Source organism: Drosophila pseudoobscura, chromosome 2, assembly GCF_009870125.1.
Source record: "Drosophila pseudoobscura strain MV-25-SWS-2005 chromosome 2, UCI_Dpse_MV25, whole genome shotgun sequence".
In the NCBI taxonomy this organism is placed as follows: Eukaryota; Metazoa; Arthropoda; class Insecta; order Diptera; family Drosophilidae; genus Drosophila; species Drosophila pseudoobscura.
The window spans coordinates 29,508,006-29,535,102 of record NC_046679.1 but is presented as its reverse complement, the minus strand read 5'-3'; the positions used below and the strand labels follow the sequence as shown (position 1 = coordinate 29,535,102).

General features: G+C 45.3%; 2 protein-coding genes across 29 annotated transcripts in view; one reads left to right on the top strand and one right to left on the bottom strand.

Moving 5' to 3' along the window:
* Rim (Rab3 interacting molecule) overlaps positions 1–27,097 on the top strand; it is a 51,236-nt gene that overhangs the window by 7,246 nt on the left and 16,893 nt on the right. For 13 of the 28 annotated variants that reach the window (XM_033381061.1, XM_033381066.1, XM_033381082.1 and 10 more), the window contains 12 exons: positions 5,290–6,391; positions 6,499–6,703; positions 8,787–8,912; positions 8,976–9,374; positions 9,434–10,031; positions 20,606–21,639; positions 22,913–23,159; positions 23,339–23,638; positions 23,986–24,560; positions 24,620–24,757; positions 24,824–24,958; positions 25,628–25,813. In XM_033381061.1, the coding sequence (XP_033236952.1) occupies positions 6,282–6,391; positions 6,499–6,703; positions 8,787–8,912; positions 8,976–9,374; positions 9,434–10,031; positions 20,606–21,639; positions 22,913–23,159; positions 23,339–23,638; positions 23,986–24,560; positions 24,620–24,757; positions 24,824–24,958; positions 25,628–25,813 (4,053 nt within the window). In that variant the 5' untranslated portion in view covers positions 5,290–6,281. Of the gene's footprint in view, positions 1–5,289; positions 6,392–6,498; positions 6,704–8,786; positions 8,913–8,975; positions 9,375–9,433; positions 10,032–19,326; positions 19,398–20,605; positions 21,640–22,912; positions 23,160–23,338; positions 23,639–23,985; positions 24,561–24,619; positions 24,758–24,823; positions 24,959–25,627; positions 25,814–27,097 lie in introns of all 28 variants that reach the window. The other 15 variants (XM_033381132.1, XM_033381099.1, XM_033381124.1 and 12 more) reach the window with 6 other exon arrangements.
* On the bottom strand, positions 8,075–8,746 carry LOC117184278 (uncharacterized). Its single transcript, XM_033381137.1, has one exon. It carries the CDS (start codon positions 8,691–8,693, stop codon positions 8,331–8,333), a length of 363 nt encoding a protein of 120 aa, XP_033237028.1. The 5' UTR covers positions 8,694–8,746; the 3' UTR covers positions 8,075–8,330.

Sequence of the window (27,097 nt, the reverse complement as noted above, 5' to 3'; positions counted from 1 at the left end):
CTGCCTCCTGCCTCATTCCTCCTCTCCCCCTCTCTCCTGCCTGCCTGCCTGCCTGCCTGTCTTTTCACAATTTACTTTATTTATTTGTTTATTCAACTAATTAAATAAAGTTTTGAATACCAGAGAATGAATATTCCATTTGCATGATTTATGTGTGCAGAAGAGAAAATCATAAAAATCAAGGAAAAACAATTCAGGCAGGAAAACATCAACTTTTACTAGAAAGAAGGCATTCCTTGGGCTATATTTTTATACAGATATTTTCTACAGAAAATTAGAGAAATTTTCTAGAGAAAAAAAACTTTTTGTAAAAGCATTAAGGTATTTCTTTTTTTTTTAATTATTGCATAGTTTAGGTACAAAAAAAAACTATTCCTTGGTTTATATTTTCATATTTTCTACAGAAGATTAGAGACAGGAAATTTTTTAAATTTCTACAGAAAAAAAACACCCATAAAAGCATTAAGTTATTTTTTTTAGAATTATTTGCATAGTTTAGGTAAACAAAAAAATAGGTATTCTTTGGGTTATATTTTTGTATTTTCTACAGAAGATGAGAAATTTTTATACCCGATACTCAAAATGAGTATTGGGGTATATTAGATTTGTGGTGAAAGTGGATGTGTGTAACGTCCAGAAGGAATCGTTTCCGACCTCATAAAGTATATATATTCTTGATCAGCATCAATAGCCGAGTCGATTGAGCCATGTCTGTCTGTCCGTCTGTCCGTCTGTCCGTCTGTCCGTCCGTCCGTCTGTCCGTCCCCTTCAGCGCCTAATGCTCAAAGACTATAAAAGCTAGAGCAACGATGTTTTGGATCCAGACTTCTGTGATATGTCACTGCTCCAAAAATATTTCAAAACTTTGCCCCGCCCACTTCCGCCCCCTCAAAGGGCGAAAATCTGTGGCATCCACAATTTTAAAGATACGAGAAAACTAAAAACGCAGAATCGTAGAAGATGACTATATCTTACAGAGTGCAAAATCTGAACCAGATCGTATAATTATTATAGCCAGAATCACGAAAACAATATCACTCTTTCTCGCTCTGTCTCACTCTAACACACAGGTTTCATTGTCGGTTTTGCCAATTGCAAAATATGAGTTCAAGGATCTGAGAACCCATAAGAGCTAGAGCAACCAAATTTGGTATCCACACTCCTGTGATATCGGACCTTGACCGTTTCCTGTCCAAATTTCGCCACACCCCCTTCCGCCCCCGCAAAGGACAAAAATCTGAGGCAACCACAAATCTCAGAGACTATTAAGGCTAGAGTAACCAAATTTGGTACATACACTCCTTTAAGATGTCACTATAAAACGTATATCTCAGAATTTCGCCCGACCCCCATCCGCCCCCACAAAGGACGAAAAACTGTTGCATCCACAATATTGCAGATTTGAGAAAACTAAAAACGCAGAGTCATAGATAATGACCATATCTAGTAGATTGCTGAATCTGGATCAGATCAGATCATTTTTATAGCCAAAAGGAACAAATCAATTTGCACTTGCTACGCAGCGCCCGACGTCACGCTCAGACTGATTTTCTGTCTCTCTCGCACGCACTCTTTGTCGTGTCGTTTTTTATTAGCGGCGTCTGCCGGAGGAGAGCCATACTGACTTAGTATCGGGTATAACCGTAGAGTTGCGATGTCCGCAGCAACTCACAACATTCCCCCTCGTTTTTTTTTTCATGTTGAAAATTTGTATTTTATTTTAAACAAGTTTACTGCTACCTTTCGTGGCAACTTAATCTAGTTTTACATTTAAGGGGAAAAACAATTGATCACAAGAGATACATACATAGACTTAATGTTACATATATGGAGTAGGTACATACATTATTTACAATATTTACAAAAAGCTAATGAGATATTATAGGAGGGACCTAGTAGGGAGATCCAGTGGATGACACCTTTTGAGTCTTCTTTTCCTTGGCGGGTTAATTAGACGTCTGGCTAGCGCATTAGGGTGACCACCAAGTCGTTGCAAGTACCTTGCTGCATGTAATTGTATCACATCGCCCACTTTGGGAACCTTTAGGTCCCTCTCGATATCACTGTTTCGCATGTACCATGGAGCATTGCATATTCGTCGTAGAATTTTTGACTGAGCAACTCTGATTTTATTTAAGTTGGTTTTTGCCGCGATGCCATAAACTTGAAGTGCGTATTTCCATATGGGGCTGAGGATGGACTTGTATATCGTGACTTTGCTGTACAGCGACAGCTTATTTCTTGGTGCAAGTAGCCCCGCCATCTTTCCCGCTTTCGCCATCACCGACTGTCGAACCATGGTAGTATGGGTTTTGAAATTTAGTGACCTGTCGAGTACAACACCTAGGTATTTGTACGAGCTATTGTGCGTAAGTGTGGAGCCCAGCATATTAATGCCTCCGCAAGAAAGTGTTCTCGTAGCAAAAGTAACATTAGCACATTTGCTGCTGTTGATGCCTATGTTCCATTTCTGAGCCCAGACCTCAAAGCTGCTCACATATTGTTGCAGAGCTTCCGTAGCTAGATTTATGCTTGGACTTCTGGTCAGCACTGCAGTGTCATCCGCGTAGGTTGCTATCAACACATCGTCCTCGTCCAACCCAGTTATTACCCTTGAGGAAGGCATATCGGCTGTATATAGGGTATATAACGTTGGTCCAAGAACGCTGCCTTGTGGGACGCCTGCAAAATGAGAAATTGGAAATTTTTAAAATTTCCATTCAAATTTAAATTATATACAAATACAGAAAAAAAAACAAGGTTTTTGTTAGGTGAAAAAAGGCATTCCTTGGATTATATTTTCCTAATTTTTACAGAAATTTTAAAATTTCAAATATATAAATTTCCAAATAATACAAATACGAGCTCCATGCCTTAACACTTAATGCTGTCTTAATGTTTCGTGTTCCTGTGGCAAACCATTCCCTCGTTTCCCATTCAGCGACAGTGTGTGTGTGTGTGTGTGTGTGTGTGTGTCCTGGTGTCCTGATTTCACGCTCGGTATGGCATCTGGTGGCATAAAGCAGCCACTTAAGTCTCACACAGCTGGCCCCCAAACCGAAAGCCCAACCCAACCCCAGGACCAGGCCCAGGCCCAACCCCAACCCCAACGCAGTCATCAATTTTGCATGGATGTTGTCGCTGTTGTTGCAGGCGCCTCATGCTGCATTTGCTGCATTATCAATTCATGAGCCACAGGGAGCTGATGCTCTGACGTTGAATCCATAGCCGGGAGCCTGTCACAGACAGACACTGGGACCGAGGCACAGGGCATAAAGCAGAGGCCCATAAACACCACTGGAAGCTGGATTTTATCTCGCTTGAACTACATAAGTTATAGGCCAAGAGGGGGCATGTGTGTATGTGTGTCTGTGTGTGTGTGTATGCCCTAAGGATAAGACACCAGCAGCCATAAACCCGCAATAAATATCCATTCAGATGAGCAAATCAATTGGAGTTTCGTTGTGCTCGGAGTTTTGATGCTCCATGAATCAAATTTAATTCAAAGACAAATGTCCTCCGACCTGGCGCACCTGCTGCAATATTTATGCAATCGAAGCTGCTGCAAATCCTGTGGCAACAGCTGCTCCTGGCGGCACAGATTAGAGGTCGATACCCTTCCTGCTCCTCTACGATGAGGGCATTTAATTACGTTTAGGGACGTCGATTGCTTCCTGTGGCATAAGGAAATGAGGCACATTGAAAGCTACTTGCTGCCGTTTCCTAAGTTCCGTAAAGTGTTTGCATCCGGTTGCATATTTTTGCTGCACCACCCTTCCCCGCCCCCAATCAGGTGGGTAGTAGGGGGATTTGTCAACATAAATAGCACCCCCCGAACGCCACCCTCCGCCCCTCAATGTCTCTTCCGTCTGGCCAGGCAATCTCCTCTTTATGCGTGGCAGCTATATCTAGTATATCGGTTGGGGAGGGGGGGTGGGGGTGGAGGGGTTGTACAGATGGCCTCGTATATATTTTCGCATTTTGTACGTGCGTCACCGTGTCAACCGCAATGTCCCCACTGTCCCCCCTGTCTCTCTCTCTCTCTCGCTCGCTCTCTCTCTCTCTCGCTGTGAAGGGACCGACCCACGACTACGACTACTTGCCCCGTTTTGCGGCTGGTTGGTTGCTTGTTTGCCCTGGCACGTTGATGGCCATAAATACAGTTACATATGTTTGCATTGCGGCCAGAAACTCCACTCTCCACCCACCCTGGTAGGGCCCTTGCCTGGACCTCATCTCGTTAAAATTTCTCATTTCCGTTAGTTTTTTTTTTCTAGATATACTTGTTTTGTTCTCGTTTTAGTTTATATTTTAAAATTTCTTTCACATGGCATTTTATGTTTTTACGGATTTTAATTAAATGTGGAGAAGAAAAAAGTGTTGCATGCTTTTGGGATGCGATTTACAATTTTAGCTTGAATCCATTACAAAAATGCTGCCTGCTTTTGGGAGACAAACTAAAAATGTTTCTCGGGTCCTGCATAAAAAGTGCTGCCTGCTTTTGGGCTGCAATATGAAATACTTTTTAAACGTGTTGCGGTATTCTCCCCTTTTTCATGCTCAACAGATTATTGGCAAGAGAAATTAAATGAAATTTAAGCAATTTTTCCATATCTATGCAGTTATTGGAATTTACTCGAGAAAACTCTCGGGCTGTTTTTGTTCCATTTCCCCCGAAGTGGCAGGGAATCTGTGGCTGTTTTTCTTCTCTATGCAATTGAGCTGCTTTTCCAGGAATGATTTTATAAACCAGAATAAATACCAGCAGCAATTCTCAGAGGAATGCAATTATTATCCGCTTTTACCTACGCTTTTCCGGTTTCGAGATTCGTTTTCTAAGGAAAAATTTCTATGTGGATTAAAAGCAGTATTTTTCACTTTCTTTATGATGAAATTTTTATATCTTTTGGTTTATTTTTGTTTCAGGAATTTATGGTGTCCCTTTTGTTGGAGTTTGAAACCCATATTTTATTACTTTTTGACTATAATTTATATCCCATTGGGAAAAAATCCATTAATAATAGATTGCTCTAAAAAATACTTCAAATCTTTCTTTTTTCCCCTTCCTTTGTGCACTTTAAGGGGGAAATACTCTAAAGATTAAAAATGAAAATAATTATTGTATTGTATGCCGCTTTTTGTTGGACTTCAAAGACGATTTATGCATAGATTAAAGGCATAATTTATGCCAGCTCTACTCTATTTTCAGTCAGAATTTAAGCAATTTTAAGCCCACATAAAACATACAAACCCTTTAACCCTATTTCTTGTCTGTTTTGCTTTTTCTAGTGCTAAAAAACTAGAAATTTACAAATCCCTGTGTACCGAGGAGGAGTGGAGTGTTGGCGCCTGTAATTTGGAAAGCAAAAATGACGCAGCCACGCACAAGGCAACATCCACAGCGGCAACAACAACAACAACAGCAGCAACAGCAGCAACAACAGCAACAAAATATACAACAACATAAACAAGAACAAAAACTGCAATTAGAGGCAACAGCTACAAAGGGCCGGCAACGATATAGAGCGGCAGTAGAGGCAGTCGAAGTGGCAGCTGTAGAGGAAAAATGAGGCAAAAACCAGAAGACGAAGAAGAAGAAACGAAGAATTTTCCACACAAATTTGCATTCAACCAAAGAAATACAAAAGTCTAAAAACAAAGGAGGAAAAAGGAAGCCAAACACACACAAAGAAGGAAGTTGTGCGCCATCCATCCGCAAAATAAAACAAAAACCAAAAACAAAAAACGGGTCAGAGGGCATGGCACACATACACAAACACGCACACACACAAGAGACACACCACACACACACACACACACAGAGACACAGACACAGAGACAGAGAAACGAGTGCATTGTGAACAAAAATTTTTCAACGAATTTCCAAATATCTACAAAAAAAATCTAACAACAACAAAAACAAAAAACAAAAACCAAACAAAAAAAAGAAAGAACAAAAGACCATAAGAAATTTTGAAATTTGCTCTGTGATTTTCTATCAGAATGGTTTAACAAATAATCCACATATTAAATTTAAATAATAATATTTAAATATTTATAAATACATATTGCTAAAGTGCATTCCAAAAAAAAGAAAACAAGCTTTAAATCCAACTAAAAAAATTTCTATAAATATTTAACAAGAAGAAAAGTTTATTGATACTAAAGCTAATTAGTGCAACTAAAGTTAGTTTAAAACGGCGCAACTGTGAGACGTGGAAGAGACCATCAACAGACCCACCCATAGACCAGCCAATCAGCCAATCAGCCAATCAGCAGCCATGGACGACATGCCCGATCTCTCGCATTTGACCCCCCACGAGCGCATGCAGATCGAGAATGTGCTCATGCGGCAGAAGCAGGAGGAGGAGGCACAGAACGAGATAATGCGGTAAGCTATAGATAGATGGATAGATAGATGGATGGATACATCCTCTACTCTATTCAGTGATTGCATTGTTCTTAATGGTTCTCTCTCTCTCTCTCTCCGCCGTGCAGTCGCAAACAGGACGAGGTTGTCACTTTGGAAATGCAAATCAGACAACGCTCCGAGCAGCAAAAGAAGGCCGGCGTCGAGCTGGATGCCACCTGTCACATATGCCTTAAGACCAAGTTTGCCGATGGCGTCGGACACATTTGCCATTACTGCAACATACGCTGCTGTGCCCGTTGCGGCGGCAAGGTGACACTTCGCAGCAACAAGGTGAGTGCAGTAAGCCGCCATCCGCCATCCGCCAGCCGCCAGCCGCCATTTGACTGACAGCAGACTGAATCGAATCGAATCGAATCGAATCTCACTCTCGAATGGAGCTGCCTTCAGACCCCTGCCTTCAGGCCTTTGGGAGAGGGGCAGCGCGTGGCAGCGCGTAAATGCTGACTTTTGGGCTTGGACTCGGGGACAGCTTAATTTTCCGCTCATTGATAAATAGGTCGACGACGTTGCCAAAACTCTGACGCCAGGCGGCTGGCGACCCCTAAGCAACCATCACTCATACGCCCCATTGGCAGTGCTTGTCGCCTTGTTGCCAACTGTCCCCAGTGACGCGTAGTGTGCATAAATAAACGCCACAGTCGTCGCCGCCGCCCCTCCCCCACCCGTCGTATGGGGGATAGATAATTGGCGAGAGTCGGCGGCCAACCGAGTGGGTGTCCATGAGCTCTGGGGTCCAGTCTGGCGCCTCACAATTTGACACTCATTATTTAAAAAAAATAAGTGGTTTCTGGGTAGGAAGATAGGCCTTTGAGAGTGTTCTTTCTAAAGGCTAGGAGATGAGAGGGAACTTTGCGAGGGATCTGTAAAGGAATGAAACAAATGTAGTTGGGAAAACTGCCTCCTAATCAAGGACTATAAAATAAAAGGATATTGCCTCGGGAGCAAATCCCATTTCAATAAAATTTCGATGCTTTTTGGGGAACTGGAATAATGCTTGGCCTCTGAGCGCCGTGAATGCCTTTTGCAGCTGAGTTGGTCCCCAAAATCCAACAACAATGTACATATTCTTTGGCGAGGCGCCGAAAATAATTACTCTTTGGTCTGCAGAACCTAGAAAAATAGTACAGAGCTTTTGGCGACTAGCAAAAGTCGGTCCCAAGAGAGAAAAAATAAAAGATATGCGATATTCAGGGCATGAATAATGGCACATGTTGGTGATGTTAGGAGGCTACCACTTGTACGCCCCTTTTCCAGATGAAAACTGACTGAGGGGAACTGCTGCATGACGCGTAAAACAATAGCGTACCTAGAGGAAAGGATTAAGGGCGTCCCCAATACCTTTAATAATTCTTGAATAATTCCGTTTCCCCTGAGAATTCAATCATTCAACGTTTACACGTGACTGGCAGCATTCCAAACAGTTATTGAATGAGAGAACCATTCACCAGAGAACTCTTCCTCCCCAATCGATGAGCATTTCCTTGAGCTTTCTCTCTTTCTCCGAATTGTTGGCATTGGAATACCTTTCAACGGTCTATGGACTTCTTGCCCCGCAGTGCATATCCCTGCACTCCCCCCTCCACCCTCCACCCTGTACAGTGCAGTGCATCGCATTTCAATTACATTTTTTTTTCAATTTTTTATTTAACTCAGTGAACCGTATCGTTGGGAGGGTGGGAGGGAGGTGGAGGGGGTTCCGGTTATTCCCCGCGAGCTTATCATCTGCTGGCCGGTCTGCCAAACGTTTTTCCATCGTTGAATTGCTGCCAAAATGTCACACAACCTCAGACACGACGAAGATACGATACCAGATGTTGACGGGGTCCTCTCCGAGGGGGAAGGATGGAAGGGGGGGGCGGGACCAAACATCAGCGTGGAGCAGGAGGAGGGGGTGTTTTCATCGAATTTCAAGTGGCATTCCAATGGCACCATGACGAGGACTATTTCTTTGGTGTGTCCATAAGCTTGTGCCACGAAATACCACCGATATGTGGTACCATTGAAAGCGCCGCAAATTTAATTCTGGATCCAAATAGTCGCCGGCATGAACGATATGGAAATGCCAGAAGCCGGCAAAGTATTCGAGAGGTAATCGCTCCACGTAGGTGACCATCCGGATGTTCCAGTTCCAGAAATCCCACATTTTTGCCACGAAATAGAGCAGGGATCCCCTAACCGGGGGCTCCTGTGGCTCCTCCTCATACTCTTCCTCATCGGCATTCACAAACAGATCGTCCAGTGTTGCCTCTTCCATATTCATAAATTTATTACTATATCCTACAGATAGATTTTCTAGAGAGTGAACGATTGATTGAAGCGGCAATGATATACGGTGTGTCTGTGTGTCTTTCAGGTGATTTGGGTGTGTATACTCTGCCGCAAGAAGCAGGAGCTGCTCTCCAAGACGGGCCAATGGATCAACAAAACGGGAGCCCAGCAGGACGGTTTTATCCGCCGCATCGAGCCCGACGGCAGCAGCGTGAGTACAGCCGCCATATGTCCTGGTCTCTATAGTGTTTCCTGTATCCTTTCTTGCCCTTAGGACATCTCCCAGCAGGCCATTGTGGATCCGCGCGACACGACGGACAAGCGGCCCAAGCTGGAGCGTACGCGCAGTGCCGCCGAGAAGGAGAACCTGCCCATGCAACGGGCTGGCAGCATGCTACGGAGGCAGTACTCGCAGCAGGAGCAGCCCACGAATCGCCGTCTGTCCGTCTCGGACAGTGGCATGGATCCCATGATGAGCCCGGGCCAGCATCCGCATCAGCAGCAGCAGCAGCATCCACAGCAACAGCGAGGCCGCATGCAGCCAATGAATCCGCAGCAGTCGCAGCAGGGATACGGGGGCTATGGCATGCAGCAGCAACAGCAGCAGCAGCAGCAACAGCAGCAGCAGAGATCGGGTGGTGCCTATCCAGAGGATGATCCGCGTTACTATCAGGTGGAGTATAGAAACGACTTCTTTTAGACCATAACTAATGCTTTTTTCCCTCCAAAAAGGGCGAACTGGATGGCTTGATGAAACAACATCCCCATCTGGCGCATCCCAGCCAAGTGCAGCCGCAGCATTCACAACAGCAGCAGCAACATCCACAGCATCAGCAGCAGCAGCAACACCCACAACATTCGCAGCACCAGCAGCAGCAGCATCAGCATCAGCAGCAGCAACATCCACAACAGCAGCAGCAACATCCACAGCAGCAACAATTTGCGGCGCGACAGCAAACGTACCAGGCACAGATACATACTCCACCGCAATCGCACATGCAACAGGGGCAACAACAGCAGCAGATCCATCCCCATTCCCAGCAGTCGATGTCCATGTCCCAGCAGATAGCTGGTGGCTACCAGAAGGCGCCGCCACTGACCCGAAACCTGACCATCAGCGGGGGACATGCCATGGACAGCAGCTCGTACGGTCAGCAGCAACTTCAGCAGCAGCAGCACCAGCAGCAGCAAAATCGAAGGCCCCAGTATGCCTCACAGCAGCAGCGATCCTTCAGCAGCTCCGAGGAGGAGTTCCAGAATCAGCTGCTGCAGGCCCAGGCCCAGGCGGCCGGGGCAGGAGCCACTGTCAGTGCGGGCTCCGATTACGATGGTGAGTTGAAACGTTTTCTCCAATTTCGTCACCCTCTCTCTCTGTCTGCTCTATCCCCCCTCACTCTCTCTCTCTCTCTATGGATTGCCTGAGCGATCTCTCCCTTTTTCTCGCTATCGCTTCAATTTTAATGCTCTCTTAATGTCCCAACCATCCACGTGGCAACAAGCCGCAACAATTGATGTTTTCTCTCCAAAGTATTTCACTATCTCTAAATGAATACTGTCTTTGACTCGCTCGCTCGCAAACCAAAGAAACCCAAAAAGAAAACTTTCAAAAAAGTATTTTCTTTACTAAAACAAAAAGTAGCACTCTCTCTCTCTCTCTCTCTCTCTCTTGTCTCTTATTGGTACGTTGTCTTTTTCTTTGGCTCCGTAATTGATATGCGTTTTTCCACCAAAAAAAAAAACAAAAAAATCCAAATTCTTCAATGCCTTTAATCTTTAGTTTTCCTCACACTTTTTCATTTATTTCGTGTAAATATTTAAACGATCTTTTGTACATACATTTGCCATATCTTTGTGTCTTCTTTACATCTCTCAAAATGTCTATAAGTTAGACCTTAAGTTAAGATCTTTTAAGTAAGTTTTAAGCTCTTAATGGAATCTCCTTCTCCGGTTCCCGATTTGGTGGGGAAAATGGAAATTTAAGCCACCGCAAAAGCCAAAATGCAGACTGCAAAATGCCGGGGGGCTATAAAAATAGAGAGCAGAGCGCACATGCATACGGTACACTGTAAGAAAAAGTCAGGAAATTCATGAAAACCACGAAAGAACTCGATCTGTAGAGGTAAATCATAAGAAAATTTAAACAAAAGCGAGACGTATAGCCACAACTTATACCCATACTCTCTCAGTGTACTTTTATGCTCATCGTATATGGGATTTTTCGAATATTCTGCTTTTAAAAGGGAAAGTTTCAAACCGGAACACACTTGTCTCTACTCTCTATTCGCTCAGTGTATAAATTCGCGGTTATTTGCACACACGTGCAATGAAAGAGCGAACGTAAAGGAAGCAGAAGAAGAAAGAGGAGGAGGTGAATGGGAAGTGGAACGAAGAATGTTTTGTAGCGCGGAAACATTTCGATGCGCTTATCTTTTGGGAAGGGGCACAGGGGCACAGGGGCACGGCACTTGACTCGACAACAGAGGCACCCGTGAATCTGTAACGGCGGAAGAGGAAAAGGAGTAAGAAGAAAAATAAAAATAAATTGTTTACAGAGGGAACAGAACGGAACCGAAAGCGAGGCGGCGACCGCGCGACAAGTGCGCACTTTTGGACGCTGCATACTTTTAGGCGAGCGAGCCACTTTTGTCGTACCGTTAAATGCAATCAGCATAAATTATAGACCAGGCCGAAAGCGAACCAAGAGCGTGGAGCAGAAGGAAGGACGAAAGGAAGGAGGGGGTGGTGGTGGAGCACTACCGAAAGGTATGAAAGAAAAAGCCAAAGATATGGGCCAGGGGGCGGACACGAAGGTTGCCTGCCTGCCGCCTGCCTGCTGCCTGCTGCACACAGCTGACCCGAAAACACACATTTTCCAACAAACAAGCAGCGGAGAAGCAGAGAGGTAGATTGAGGGAGGAGGCAGCATGAACGACAAGCAGCTTTTCCTTTTTGGCAGCCACCACAAAACATCAAGAAGTTGGCCAAGCAGCCTGCACTTGGCCAATAACTGCGGGGGCCAAGGAGGGTCTGTCTCCATGGTTGCGCTCTTCTTCTGCTCTTCATGTTTTTTTTTTCGCCCCCTTCTTGTGTTTGAAAGATGCCGGGTACGATGTTGTCAAGTGCGAGATGCTGGGGCGAAATTTATTATCCTAATTAGAAAGTTTCTTGTTGGCACTTGCCGCTGCTGTTGCAGCCTCCCAGGCCCAGGCCCAAGACTTGGGGCATTCCCCCTGCTGTTGCTGCTGCTGCTGCTGCGACAAGAGTATTTTCTGTAGCGCCTACAAGTATGCAACATGCGGCGCTTGGTGATTTAAATTTTTTATTGCCTGCACATTAGCGCGCAAGTTTCTGGCAAGCATGTTGCACTTCCCCAACACTCCCCTTCCGCACTCCAGCTGCTGTCATTTTCAATTTCCCAGCAAACTAGCATATAATAATTATTGATTTCAACTTTGGCCTCAGCCACAGTGCCACAGAGTGTGTGGCATGAAATTACGCGCTCACAAAAGTTGCGACTGCCTCTCTCCTCTCTCCCTTCTCCTTGATCTGTGGTGTGCAACCAGGCCGATAAGGTGGTCGGTCCATGGTGGTCCCACCTGGTGGCAAGTTGAGGGCCAAGAGCTTATGTCTTCTCAGCGTGTGTGTGTGTGTGGAAGGGGAGCAGTGTTGCAAAAACTTGTGTCCGCCTGAGTGTTGTAAATCAAAAGTCAGTGTTGCAGAATGATAATGCCACAAACAAAAACAAGAAGAAGGAAGAACAAGTAAATATCTTTTCAAGAAAGTGGAAACGGGAGCGGGTACAGAGAGTGTGTGTGCGTGTGTGTGTGAATGTCATTGGTTGCCACAGTCTGAGTGGGTGCATGGCAGCGCCTTTCCCTCCCAGGGGGAGGTGAGTGGGTGCACCTCAGTCTGAGTGGGAGTGGGAGTGGGAGTGGGTGCGTGGGTTGAGTGGTTTTCTCGGTGCATCTGCACTCAGAGCTCAAGCCCGGAAAACCCACCACGCGCCGCCAACACGCGCCTCCGCAAAAACCCAACACTTTGTTGCCAATTCACAATGCACGCGGCGCGGTGGTCGGTGGCGGTGGCGGTGGCAGTGGCGGTGGTCGGTGGCCACCAGACGTCATGCGTTGGAATGCGCTTTCCAAGGCTTGGAAAATTCCCACACACAAAATTTCCATTAAACAAAGCGCAGGCGCTGCTTCCCTCTCACTCTATCTGTCTCTCTCCTTTACACCTCTTACATATTCCATGGTTTGGGGTGGCAGCAGCAGCCAACGACAGCAGCAGCAGCGGCAGCAGCAGCAGCAGCAGCTGATGTTCTGTAGGGAAGCGCGCGTAAAACCAGCCACAAATTTTTAGTTGAACTTGAGGTTTTCTGCATGGGCCAATATGTTTTGGAGCTGTTACTAACGGAACTAGTTCTTTTATGGGGAAAGAAAATTTAAATTTAGACGAGTAATTGTAAAGATAAGGAAAAATATAACAAATAATGGGGGGAAAAGGTTGTGGTAGTACGAATGAAAAGTGGGGTAGTGATATGATCGATCTATAATCGTGGAATCCACTCTTTATTAGCGGCCACTCACATTAGATTTACAAGCTAAGGCCGCTCCAGAGCCTTGTGGATCGGGGTGGATCGTGTGGATCGTGAGAGCAAGCGCGAGCCCACTCTCAGAGCTTTTACAGTGCTCTGTTACCGTGAGCACTGTCAACGGCGTGCGGTAACAGTCTGTTAACCTAGGCTGTTGGCAGCGCTGTTATACTGTTACAGCTCCTGCCCTCAACAATGGCTCTCATTATTTGCTGAAATAATTGTTTATATCTTCGAAAATATGCTGTCTCTTATTTCCATTGAATTGTAAATCCATTTCTCTTTATTTCCCTTGTGAGGCCATGATCCAATACTCGTTGATTATTTGAAATTTTTCAATTTCTTAACTCTTTTCTTTGGCGATCTCATGGGCCTTCAACTAATTCCCCACTAGTGGCCGTTATATTTAATTTATAGCTATGCAGGTCACATAAAACACCTTCTACCTATGTTTATACGTTTCTGTAGGCTGCCATTACTTGCGTCACATTTGTCATTTGGCTGTCGGCTAACTGGACTCTAGACCGTAGAATTTCTCCACTTTTTACACTGCACTCCTTAGTTTGCTATCTGTTTGCCCCTTCCTGCGTTGCAACCTGCCGCACGACGTCATTTCATTCAGTGCATTTCGGGGGTACTCTGTGCAGCGTCATGCTCTTTACTACGAAACAACAACAACAACGAGGGCAAGTTGCAACCCACCATGGAAGCGACACGCGCGCGCCTACACTGCACCACACAGGAGGGGCTGGAGCACCACCCCCTTTACTGGAAAGCAAAGACAAACACGTTGCTTTTGGGCCTGTTTTGCCTTGAAGGTGGAAGGGAAAGGCAGCGCCAAAGCCAAACACAAACACAAATGGAGTCCAGGTCCAGTCTTTGGCCCACCCCCACCGCCAACCCGCTGACCCCAACGTGGGGCAGCAGCTGTCAATGTTATCGCTGCTGGCGTCGCAGTGGCCGCTGCAGTCGGCGCTGGCTGTGGCAGCAGCAGCAGCAGCAGCATGGCCACGCGCTTAACTTTATTTTTAGTTCGGGACTGGAAGCGCCATGGGAAAGTGCCCCTAACGGCGGCAACAACAGCCAAACAGCGTTGTAACATTGTTATTGGAAAATGTGTTGTAGGCTCCATCCAGCGGCAGCAACAACAACAACAACAACAACAACAAACGAACCGAAACGAAACGAAGGAACGGCTGACTGAAAGACCGAGAGTAGGCGCAAGCAAGGGAAAGCTGAAAGCTGGCTGTAGGAAAAGCAGCGTAAAAGCAAAAATTCCATTGAGATTTTTGTATGAAATCGAAACGAAATTAGTTTTCGATGAACTTTAAAGGCGAGCAAAACACACAGGCCGCATCGGACGCGCTCACGCATGTGGCACGTGTGGCAGCACACACACACACACACTTCAGCAAATCAAAAACCAAAATACTACAAAATTACAACAGAATAAATGGCACAAAAATGCAAATAAATCTCCAGCAAAATAAAATTCAATTAAATAAAATGGAATAAAAGTGTGCAAGAAGTGAGTGAAAGAAATCGAAAGCGAAAGCAAAAGCAAGAAGAGAAAGTGAAAAAGTGAAAAAGGGAAAACCTTTCCTTTGCTATTTTTGTGAAATTGTGAAAGTCGTGCTAAAAATAACCTTGGTGTGGAATTTTCTTGTACAAGCAGCAGGAAATTCAGCCTGAAATGTCCTCCTGGCTGCTGGCTGGATTCGAAGCGGGAAAAGGAGTTGCTCCGTTCGAGTGTCGTGGCGTTGGGCCCCGGGAGAAATCTGTTTAACAAATTGCACTTAATTGGCCATGAGGCCAGGTCCGTGAATAATTGAGAGCTCTTGGCATTGAGCCGCAGACAAGGCTAATTGGCTGCAACAACAAATGAAATACAACAACAACAAAAACAAATCTGTCTACATACATAATAATCCAATAAAAAAGTGTTACTAATTTAATTCAAAAGTGTTAAGCCAAGTTCAGGTAAACGCAACCTCGGGGCCGCTTTAAATCTGTTTAATTGAGCGAAAGAATTGGCAAGCAAATTTGCTGTCAAATCAGTCAATCGTCTGGCAATACACTGCGCAAATTGTGGCGCCCATTGGACGCTTTAGCATATGGCCAAGCCAGTCAGAGAGAACCTCGGAAAAGCCACCCACATGCAGGGCCTTCCTGCACAAACACACCTACACGCAGACACACACACTCGAAGACTCGAAGACTCGAAGGCACACACAGAAGAGCCCGAGGAAACGGAATATTATTATTGTTTTATTTTCCTAGAGGATGAAATGCTCGATTTGTTTACTGTACTGCCACGCAATCTTCTCTCACTCGAGGGTGTGTTTTCCCAGGGTTTCCACCTGAGCTTGTGTGTCTGAGTGTGGGTGTGTGTGTAGGTGTAGGCCTGCTGCTTACATGTCTCGCAATTTGTACAGCAAATTAGGCAACACTCCAGCCAAGAGCCAAATGTGAACAAAAAGAGGAAGAAAAGCGAGGAAAAGAAAAGAAAATTCGCAGAAATAAACCCCGAGAGATATTCAATCAAAAAAAGACAAAAACCCAACTCAAAAATCAACCAAAATTTGAGCAAAATCAAAGCAAAAAGCCGTCTTTAAGGTGAGTGTCTGTTGGTTGCAGTTTAGTGAACGCTTCTCCAGATTGCACCCACAACAACAACAACAACAAAAAAACAACTACAACAACAACTGCCACACAGTCCATACACCAGCCACCCAAACACCCACACGAAAAACGCTTAGACAGCCAAAAAAGCGGAATATTTTAAATGCAAAATGCAAATAGATTAGCGCACAGAAAAAAAAGCTTATAGCGTACAAACAAAAAATGGTATGGTATGCCATGTCCATGCCAAAAAAATCCTAAATCCCAGCAAAAACAATCAGAACAACGGCACAGCAGCAGCAGCAGCCATAGGATCGGGAATAGGAATCTTTAAACCTTTAGGGAGGTTTTCATCGAAGGGAATTGGGGAGAGGTTGTAGCATTCTGTATATTGTAATTTGCAGTGTAGTAATCCAAAGGGGAGTGGTATGATAAGAGGAAAGAGTAATCATCTAATTAAAGGGTTGAAAAAGGTACTAAAATTGGCCTGAAAGGAACCTCTTATGGCTTTCCACTTATAGAAGAGGCGCACCTTGGTTATAGGTCCTATGCTTTGCACTAGAATGTAGATTAATTGCACTAGTTCGCTCCACTAGATTTAGAGGTGAATTATTTAGAATCCCTCTTTCAAACCAGCCTTCAATGCGAACCTCAAATGCAGTCTATCCAACTCCCTCTCTGTCTCTTCCAGTCGAAATCCCATACGATTAGCTACAAATTATTTGGAAATTAATTACATTTTCGATTAAACACAGCAAATCAATAGACCCCCGGGTGGGGTGTGGTGTGGTATAAAGAGCAATAAAAAACCCCAAAAAAAAAAGAACCCTACGGAATGGCAACCACAACATCAACGCGAAATGTGTCGCATATGGGCGCTGTGACCAGGCTGTGAATAAGTAAATATAGACCGCATTTGTGGGTGCTTACGGATATATCGTACGGTTTGGCTATACGGAAGTAACAGTATGTGTATGTCTGTGAGTGAGTGAGTGAGTGAGTGTTTGACTATTTTAAAATGTGACCAACTGTAGGCAAGGCGAGGCGTGAGGGAATTGGGAATGGGTAAGGGTAAGGGGGAATGGGAGGATGAATTTAATTAAAACGTTGACCAACACCAGTTGACATTGACGTTGATGTGGTGTGTGTGTGTGTTCTTGTGTTTCCCTGTTGCTGTTGCTGCTGCTGCTGCTGTTGTTGTTCGTTTGCATGTGCAACTGTGCGTATGAGTGACATTAATGCGAACATTGAGGCCTGGCAGGAGGCAAAGGCAAAGGACGCCAACGCATGTTGTGCGTGTGCGAGGGCCCCTCTCTCGCTCGCACTCTCTCTCTCGTGTGGGGTCCCTTCTCTGTCTCTTTAGGTGTTTGTTTGTGTGTCCCTCTCTAGTATGTGTGTGTGTGTGTGTGTGAGTCTGCTGCTGTGTGCGTGTGACTCTATGTTTGTTTTTGTGGTTGTTTGTGTGCTATTTATGCGCCTGCGTCTGTCTGTGTGGGTGGGTGTGCATGAGTGTGTGAGTGTGCGTTGGTTTAAAAATAGCACAAGCTACTGCTGCTCCCAGCTCCCGACTCCCTGCTCCCCTTTTGCTCCTTGTTCCTACTCCCACTGCCGCTCCTTCTGCTGCTGCTGCTGCTGCGGCTACGGCTGCTGCTGATGATGATGATGATTTTAGTGTCCTTTTGCCAGCCCAACGCCCATTACACCTACATTCCCATCCCCCCACCCACTCTCCTACGCCCTCTGCCCACCCCCTTCCCTTTGGGTGTCAGCCGAACTGGCTTGAATTTATGGCCAAAAATATAAAGCAGGAAGCAAGCACACACACACACACACCCACACCCACACCAGTGTAAACTTTGTTTGATTTTTCGTCTGCGTTTTGTGTTGGTGTTTGTTGTAATTGTGTTTTGCGATTGCACAATGCACGATGATTGTGCAGAGAGTTTGCACAAATTCAACAGGAAAAGAAACACCAACAACAACAGTGATTCCAACAAAATCAACAACAGAAACACCAATTAAGCAAGTAGCAAACAAAACAACATTTAAAACATCTAACAACAGCAATGACTAAACCTACACCAACACCAATTACAAGAACACCAACACCAACACGAAGCATAGGCGTCGGTACAACAACAACAACAACAACAACAGCAACAACAACAACAATAGAAAAGGTCGCCAAGGGACAGAAATGACCGTGTTTTTGTATACTTTATTGATTTTTGCTTTCTCCTTTTCTTAGTCTGCGCCCAGCCCCCACCCCACCTCTCGACACTTCCAACACATTGTCGCCTCTTTCTGCCCAGCGCCGCTCCTCTGTAGAGTCCCGCCTGCAATTGTGCGTGTGGTTTGCTGCCACTCGCTTCCCAAATAATTTACTTTACTTTTTTCTTTGTGTTCTTTGTTTTATTTTCTTACCTTCTTTTGTTTACATTGCTGTTTTGCTTTTGTTGTTGTTGCTGTTGTTATGTTTATATATGTATGTAATTTTTGTGTAGTTTCTTTTTTTTATTTTGTTTTGTTTGCTGTTTTGTTGTTGTTGGCCATTATGCGCACAATAAACGTTTTGTATCGTGACCAAAGTCAAATGAAAGTATGCCAGGGGTATGGCCCACAAACACAAGGGTATCTCTCTCTCTGTGTGTGTGTGTGTGTGAGAGTGTGTCGGAAAAACTAGTTCTTTTTCCCACCCAAGGCGATTGTCTGAGTGGAGGTTTCTCTTGCGTGAGTGTGTGCAAAAGTGAGAGCATTTGTTTTTAAAGAAATGCTGGAAAATGCGTTGCCTGCTTTCAGGGGCAGACAAAAATTAATACAAATTTTTGTTGAATTTGAAAATTGTATTGAATTTTTATATAAATATAAGAAAAAGCTTTTAGCTGCTTTCTCGGGCACTCCAAAGACAATCATTTAGTAAAATATTTCCGCCGGAAGCAGTCCCTTAGTGAACTAGTTCCGTACACCAAAACCAACTCCTTGTCGTCGTAGTATTTGTACTATAAATATATATTATTAAGCTCGAAATTAGGCTAAATTTAGAACTAGTTCATTTATCTGTACTTCTATTAGTTCAAATCAAGAACTAGTTCATATACATAAGTATTAAAAAATAAGTTTAAGTCTACTAAAGTCACTTTTACCCTCTCGTATCGTCACATTTTTGCTATTATTTTCATATGTGTGTTTCTCCACTCTTTCTCTCTCTCCCTTATCTCTCTCTCTCTCTCTCTCTCCCTTATCTCTCTCTGAACTGTCCCACAACCAACAAAAATCTTGCCCGCCACAAAAACTACTATACTATTTTACTATGCCAAAAAAAAACCACCCTCCCCTTCTAAATGTAAAAACATTTCAAATCAAAAACGAAAAAAAAAATTATACTAAAAACCACTCAAAACCAAATACATAGCAGGTAATTTTGGCGGCGTTCAAGGTGTCCAAAAAGTTCTCTCGCCCGGCGATCTACAGATTCATGCAAATGTAAGCAAAACTAAAAAACAAAAAAAATACAAATGAAATTTGAATGTGTGTGTGTGTGTCTCTTGTATTTAATTTTCTTATAAGTTGTTTCAATGTCCACAAAACCGAAATTCAAGGAATGTACAATGTTTGTTTCCGTATACGTTGTTTACTTTCTTCAAGCACTGTCGTACCCACACACTTTCTCACCCCCTCGATACACACCCTAGAATTTTGTTGAACTTGCAAAACATTTGTTTTCCCTGATTATAATTATACAAATATAACGAGGATGATTTTGCTTCAGACTGTACTCTGCTCTGCTCTCTCAATCATCACTTTCTCTCGATTACTCTCCACACACACAATCTTTTGGCTGTGAACACGTTCTCTCTCAATTCCACCACACTATTTGTATTCGTTACGTTTTCTTTTTTCCTTTTACTTATTCTGTAAATGTGACTTTATTCAAAAATATGAAATTTCGAAAAAAAAAACAAAACAAAAAGAAATACTTGGTGAATAATTTGCATGGATATCGTAACGCTGTTTCCTGTTTCCTCCTTACTTCAACAAAATACAACCAGAAATGACACTGCTTCACACACACACACACATAACACTGTCCAAACAAGTCATACTAGGCCTGCCCCCTTGAGATCCGATCCCCCTTTGAATAACTCTTAATGCTCTTGCAACTTTTAGCCATCACAGATAAGTATTTGAACCCCAAAAGCCAGGCACGGCACCCCTGAGTAACTTTGAGCACACCCCTGACCAAGCAAAACCCTTGGCACTCTCGTAGCTCTTAATCGTAGGTCTACTTATGATATCCATATACTTAGCTTACTCATACATCTACATATCTCTCTAAACACTGAGAACATCTCTCTCTGAGAGAGAACACTCTCTGAAAACACTGAGAACATGCCCCCCCGGGGGGGGTCTAAGTCTACGCTTCCCCCGTTTCCACCGTTTACGTATTTTTATTTTTGCTTTATCAATCAGCAATCAATCAATTAACAATCATTATTTTTAAACATTTGTTAAACAATTCGAAAAGGACAACAAACTAATAAGCAGGCAAGCAGCGAAGTACCCACCCCCTCGAAATCGAGTCCCCGAATCCGTATCTCCCCCTCCCTTAGAGCAATCAAATCAAATCAATCCAACCCACCCCCACCACCCCCTTGTACATCTCTACATCATCATCTACTACCATTCTACAGGCGGCCGTCTACAGGTGCGCACCTCAGTGGATCCCTGGCGCCAGCAGCGGAGCCTCAACGAGCGCGATCTACTGAGCGTCAGTGCCGGCGGCACATCCAGTGACTACCGCCTGTTGGCGCACACCAGCCAGCGGCTGTACGCGTCGGCGGACCAGCGGGATCGCTACGAGCTGCAGCTGCAGCATCGCGAACGCCTGGAGCAGTATCCGTTGACCAGAACGGCACGACTGGACGTGCAGCAGCGCAACTCGTTGAATCGCACCAATCACGAGCGACAGTTCGGGGCCAGTGGCAGCGGTCCAGCTGTTGGGGTAGCCACTGGTGGTGCTGGCGCCTACCGACGTGCCCCGCCCTTGGCCGCAACCGGTGGCGGTGGCAGCAGCAGCAGTAGCACCAGCAGCAGCTACTATCCCCCCCACAACCGCAACCACAGCCAGGGCCAGGGCCAGTCCAAGCCACAGATTGTGATCGGTTCGGGAGCCTATGATCGAGGTGGCAACATGTCGGCTGACCAGGGCGGCGGCAGCTCGATGGGCAGCCTGAGCAGGGAGCGTGCCCTGTTGGGAGCCAAAGGCTTAGGCGGTGGCGGTGGCAGCAGCTCCGTGAGTTCCACGGAGGCGGCCTACTGGGATGAGCCTGCCGGGGGCAGCACCTCCTCCTCATCGGCGGCACAGGACTCGCGCCGCTTCACCGAGCGCAGAATAAAGAAGACAGTACGCTTCGATGCCCACGAGGATGAGGCCTCCATCATGGCCGGAACTGGGATGATGGGCAGCGGATCGCTGCCGCCGGTGACCACGATCCTGCCATCGACAGCGGTGGATGTGGGTTCGGCCACGCTACTGACCAGCGGAAAGATGGGAATGGGCCCGGGACAGGGACCACCGCCCATGGAAGGGGCCAGTGCTGGGGACTGGGCTCGATGGGAGGCCGAACGACAGGGCAGCCAGGACTCGGCCACGAAGGACTCGGGCATCGATACGAGCAGCACCTTCACCAGCAGCGAGGACTCGAACCGCGGCGACGGCCCCAAGGTACAGCCCGAACGAAGACGAAGCTCCAAAAGGGGGAAGAACCAGAACCACAACCTGAACCCCCTCTCCGAATTGCATTGTGTCTGTGTAGAGTCTCTCTGAGTGGTGTACTCTCTCTCTCTTCCCGAATCTCCTTCTGTCAGTCTGTGTGTGGCCCACCGATGAACCGAACCGAACGATCCAGCAACTTTCTCGTTAACTTTCTCTCTCTCTCCGTTTGTTGTTCTTGTCATGTCCCCATCGCATTGTAGAGAACACGCCTTAGACCAACACCCTAGCCCCCCAAAACCCATTTTTGGTTTGTAATCTCTCTCTCTCTCTCTCTGCGCTCGTCTCTGTTCTACTACTCTTGACAATTTTCAGCCATTCCAATATCCACAGAAACAGAAAAAAGATCCAACAACAAAATACAACAATTCTTGCATGTATATTTTGTGTATTTCTTGCATGGAACTCAATCACACAGCAAAAGCCAGAATCCTATCTTGCACGTAACTCTTTTTGCATGATCCTCTAAATGTTGTACCTGTTGACCAACACTGTTTTTTACTCTATCGCTACACAACACTCCCCCGAAACTCTTGAAACGTGTGTGTTCTCAACCGAAAAAAAAGTATATTTAGGAACAAAACCAAACAAAACATGAATGATACTCGTAAATGTCCAACCGAATCTATCTATCTATATCTATACAATCTATCCTACATCTATGAGCTATGCCAAACTATCCGTAATTCAAAAGTAGAAAATGTTTCTAGAATTTAAGAACAAAACAACAACAAAAAACGGGAATGTATGTAAACCGAAAACCAAAAAAACAACTACAAACAAAAAAAACTGTACAAAATGTTGCTTTCTAATTGCTGTTATTCGTTTTCTTGCGTTTGTCAAATTCTATGTGTAAGATTAACCTTTAACCTCTAGAGTGTAAGTCTCTATATATCTCTCTCTCTCTCTGTCTCTCTAAGAACTCTGTGTATGGTGCAATAATCAATAACTAAATCAATAATCATTTATATACTACTACTATTCCTGCATACGATGGCGTCCACAAAAAACCAACACCCCATCCACGATATCCACCGATTACACACGATCTATCGATTACAACAACAACAACAACAACCAAAATCTATGCAAAATTGCCATTGCACGATCTATCATCCGTAACCAAATATAATCACTGTCCAACCAACCACCAACCACCAAACCACCATCCACCAAACCACCACCCAACCACCCACTGTATCCACATGTATCAATCGATATATAGAATCCGGTGAATTGGCAAACATCCGCGGATAATACTCGCTTGATTGGGCACATGATATTACGTAAATACTATGATGGGGAAGATATATTAGGCTTAAAGGTCAACGGCGGCCAGCCCATCGGAGGAGTAGGAAGAGGAATAGGAGGTGGACCATTGGGAGTAGGAGTAGGAGGAGGTCCATGCGGTGCTATTGTGGAGAAGGTGAAACGCGGATCGGTGGCCGATCTAGAAGGCCGTATACGACCAGGTAACATTTGCCATCCAACATCCTAGCCATTCTACTCACTCATTGAACATTCTCTCTCTCTCTCTCTCTCTCTGTTCTCTCTCTCTCTCTCTCTCTGTATCTCTCTCTGTCTCTGTATGCGTTTATCGATCATACACATCACCATCACACACATCAACAATCGAATGTCATCGATGCAGGCGACGAGATCATCGAGTGGAATGGCCGGAATCTGCACAACAAGAGCGCAGATGAGGTCTACGACATTATCGACGAGAGCCGCCTGGATGCCCAGGTGGAACTGATTGTCAGTCGTCCGATCAGTGGTAGTGGCGGCAGCAGCCAGAACGTCAGTCCCAGCAGTGCCTGCTCCACCAACACCAACAGCAGCAGCCTTCCGCCGCGCCGCTCTACGGCCAATTTCCCGCACAGCGGCCTGGCCACTAGCATGGCTGGCAGTGCGGTGGTCAGCAGCGGCGGACGATATCTACAGCGCAAAGGTACTATATAGTCTATAAGGAGAGCTGTTCTCTATTGTGTGTGTGCGTGTGTGTTTGGGTGTGTCTGAAAAAGAGAAAGTCTTTGATTAGCATACACTAGACCCTTGGGTTTGGGTCTCCTTTTGAGGGTATACAAATATACATTTCATTAAAACCGACTACAGTCAGGAAAATACATATAAAGCGGCATTGATTGTCTTTAGCCTCAAATAAATACCAGACTAACGATACAAACACCCGACTGAAACAGTAACCGCAACAGCAACTCATATTTGATCGAATCTAAACCAATATTCAACACACCAGCCTAACCATTTTTCTACCTCTACTTCCTCTTCGATGTGTAGCCCCAGCGGTTGAGGCCATTGAAATCCATCGTGATAAGCCCAGTGTTTTGATAACCTCACCCGGTTCGCCGGATATCCACGTAACAGCTGCATCGGGAGCGGGCAACGGGGCACGGAGTCAACGTGGCGGCGCCTCGCAGCATATACAGCGCCTGGGACCAAGCCACAGCACTCACAGCCACAGCAGCAGTGGGAGTGGCAGCGTCAGCGGCAGCAGCACCACCAGCAGCGTCCACGCAGCGTCCGGCAGTCTTCAGGGCGCCTCCGTTCCCGCCGCCGCGTCGACGAATTCTTCCTCCGCCCCGGGCGGAGGTCTGCACGGCACAACGACGGCGGGCCACCATCACCACCATCATTGCCACCAGCCATTGCCGTCCGTACATTTGCATGGCACCCACGGGGGCCTGGGGATGGGCAGTGGGGCGGGAACGACGACGCAACCGATACCGATCGAGGGGCGGCTGCAGCTGAAGCTCGGCTACGATCAGAACACACTCCAGCTGATCGTGACATTGGTGTGTGCCACAGGCCTGTCCCTGCGCCAGAGCGGAGCAGGCCGCAATCCCTATGCAAAAGTGAGTAAAAGATTAGAGATCCTAGAGGTGTGATCTTATGGTGTCGTCCTCGTTTTCAGGTGTTCCTTCTGCCCGATCGAAGCCACAAGTCCAAGCGTCGGACAAAGACAGTGGGCACCACCTGCGAACCGCGCTGGGCGCAGACCTTTCTCTATTCGGGTCTGCGACGCTGTGATCTTAATGGACGGCTGCTTGAGGTAGGTACTAGATGGGGGTCCCCATGGATTCGTATTGATCTTTGGTATACCTCCTCTACCCTAAAGGTGACGCTGTGGGACTATGTGCGCTATGGGGCCAACGATTTCATCGGCGAGGTGGTCATCGATCTGGCCCATCACATACTGGACGACGAGGCCGAATGGTATCAACTGCAGCCGCATCAGGACACCTCCTATCTCGTATGTCTTGGCCAGGCCAGGTTTCCGTGCTTACGTTTCGTTTTTCTCATTTTCCGTTCGTTTTTCGGTTCCATTCCGTTACGTTCTTGAGTGTGGTGTTGGTAAACGTAACAAAAAAAAAGAAAAACTAAACCCCCAGCCCCCTCCACAAAGGGAAATAATAGTTTTTTAGGCTTCAGGCCTGAGATGAAAGTTTGATGCGAGTGAAAAACTTAACACAAAAGAGAAATGTTTTTTGACTTTAGTTTTGTTGGACAATTTTTTGATTTTCGTTAAACTAGATGTAAATGTCCTTCCCGCCCCCGCCCGAAAACCCCGCTCTGCAGCAGCTGTGTACCCGGTTTGAACTAAATTATTAACTCTCAGCATTTGCCATTATCTTTTCTTTTGTTGTGCACCCTACCGCCTACACCACTGCCCCCTGAAAACCACCATCAAAAAATCACCAACAAAAAAACAACAACAACGTACCTACACTACAACTACAACTACAACAACAACAACCACCACACGTGCGCTCTCTCTCTCTCGTTTCGTTCCGTCGTTCCATTTTGAACCGAACGAACATTTCGACGCAAAATTTATGACAACGACCAACAACTGCCCAACCACCCACATATTGTACCTCCCACCACCCACAACCACCGATGTACGATGTACGATGTACAGTTACGTGACGAGGGCAGCGATGTGGACGGCCTGATACTGACACCGACAGATCATTTATCACCGCCGAGCACCATGTCGCGTCTGAGCGACTCGGACACGACGTCCGACTGTGACATCGATGGAATGACGCCGGTGGCCAGCATCTCCTCGATGGGAAGCTCGGCCAGTCCGCCGCCCATGTTAGAGGTAACAGCCAACAACAACAACAACAACAACAAACAGCAATAACAACAACAACAAACAGCTACAACAATACACTGAAAAACCAAAAAATTAAATCAAATTTATTATTTCATAAATGTATGTATATAGTCCACACACACACACATACACGCAAAAAAAGAAGAAAGAATGAAAAAAAAAAAGAAGATGAGGAACAGCCAACAACAACAATAACAACAGCAACAACAAGAGCAGCAATGACAGCAGAACCAGAGTGAGGACATCTCTCACGGATACAACAAACACACTATTCGCACACACACACACACACAGTCAATGGCAGCAGCTACCACTTTTAGTGGCACTTGACCACCCTGCTGCCACACAGATATACGAACTTCCTCTCACTCAAACACGCATTCGAGACAGTTGGCTCTGTTTTTGTTCTGTATTTCGTTCTGCGACAGCCAAAAAAAAAATAGCGAACAATTTTGGATACTCTTATATACTCTTGCTGGAGGGTATACATACATAGAAGAAAGTTATATCTTTGGATAAGATTTAATGGAATTCCAAGCAAGGCTTGAAATCCACAGATTCTGTAGAGAATGTAGGAATTTTAGATAAATATCGTGATCATTTGGGCTTCAAATATTGGCTCCTATAAACTATCATTACAGATAATATAAATATGTAGATGAGTAACGGCCATAGATGTGTTTGGTACACGAATTTTTCAGGGTTGGATTTTGAATGTGGCTTCAGGGTCTAATATTGTCTCAAGTTTTATCAAACTTTAGTAATAATTCTAATCTGTTATAAGTCTGACCAGAAATGATCAAACTTCGTTATTAAAAAACACGTATAATAGAATTTGAGATAGGGTTTAAGCAGATTACCCTTTCCCATAACGAAAAGTCATGCAATAAATTCATAAAGAATTCATTGAGTCTTCAACAACAAACTCCAAGCAGAAGAGTATCCAAATATCGAGAGTGGTGTGCGTAAACTTTTTGTGCTTTCAATTGTGTGCTTTAGTTAAGTTTCGCTAGTTTATTATTATCTCTCTCTATGTGTGTGTGTGCCGCTTTTTTTTCCTAACTGTATCTCACATATCACACATGCCACGAGCAGCAGCAGCATTCAGAGCATCAGATTCAGACACTCAGCCTCAGACTCTTGAGTGAGGCCGGGAAACGCACAGCAAAATGCCAAAAGACACAAAGGAGACAGAGGCAACTGCTCTATCAAAGGATACCATGCTCCATTGCTGTTCCAGTTCCTGTTCCTGTCAGTTATCAGTTTCGC

What these genes read in the sequence shown, in the direction of transcription:
- LOC117184278 (XM_033381137.1), bottom strand. Translation starts at nt 8,693, where the DNA reads ATGAATATGGAAGAGGCAACACTGGACGATCTGTTTGTGAATGCCGAT.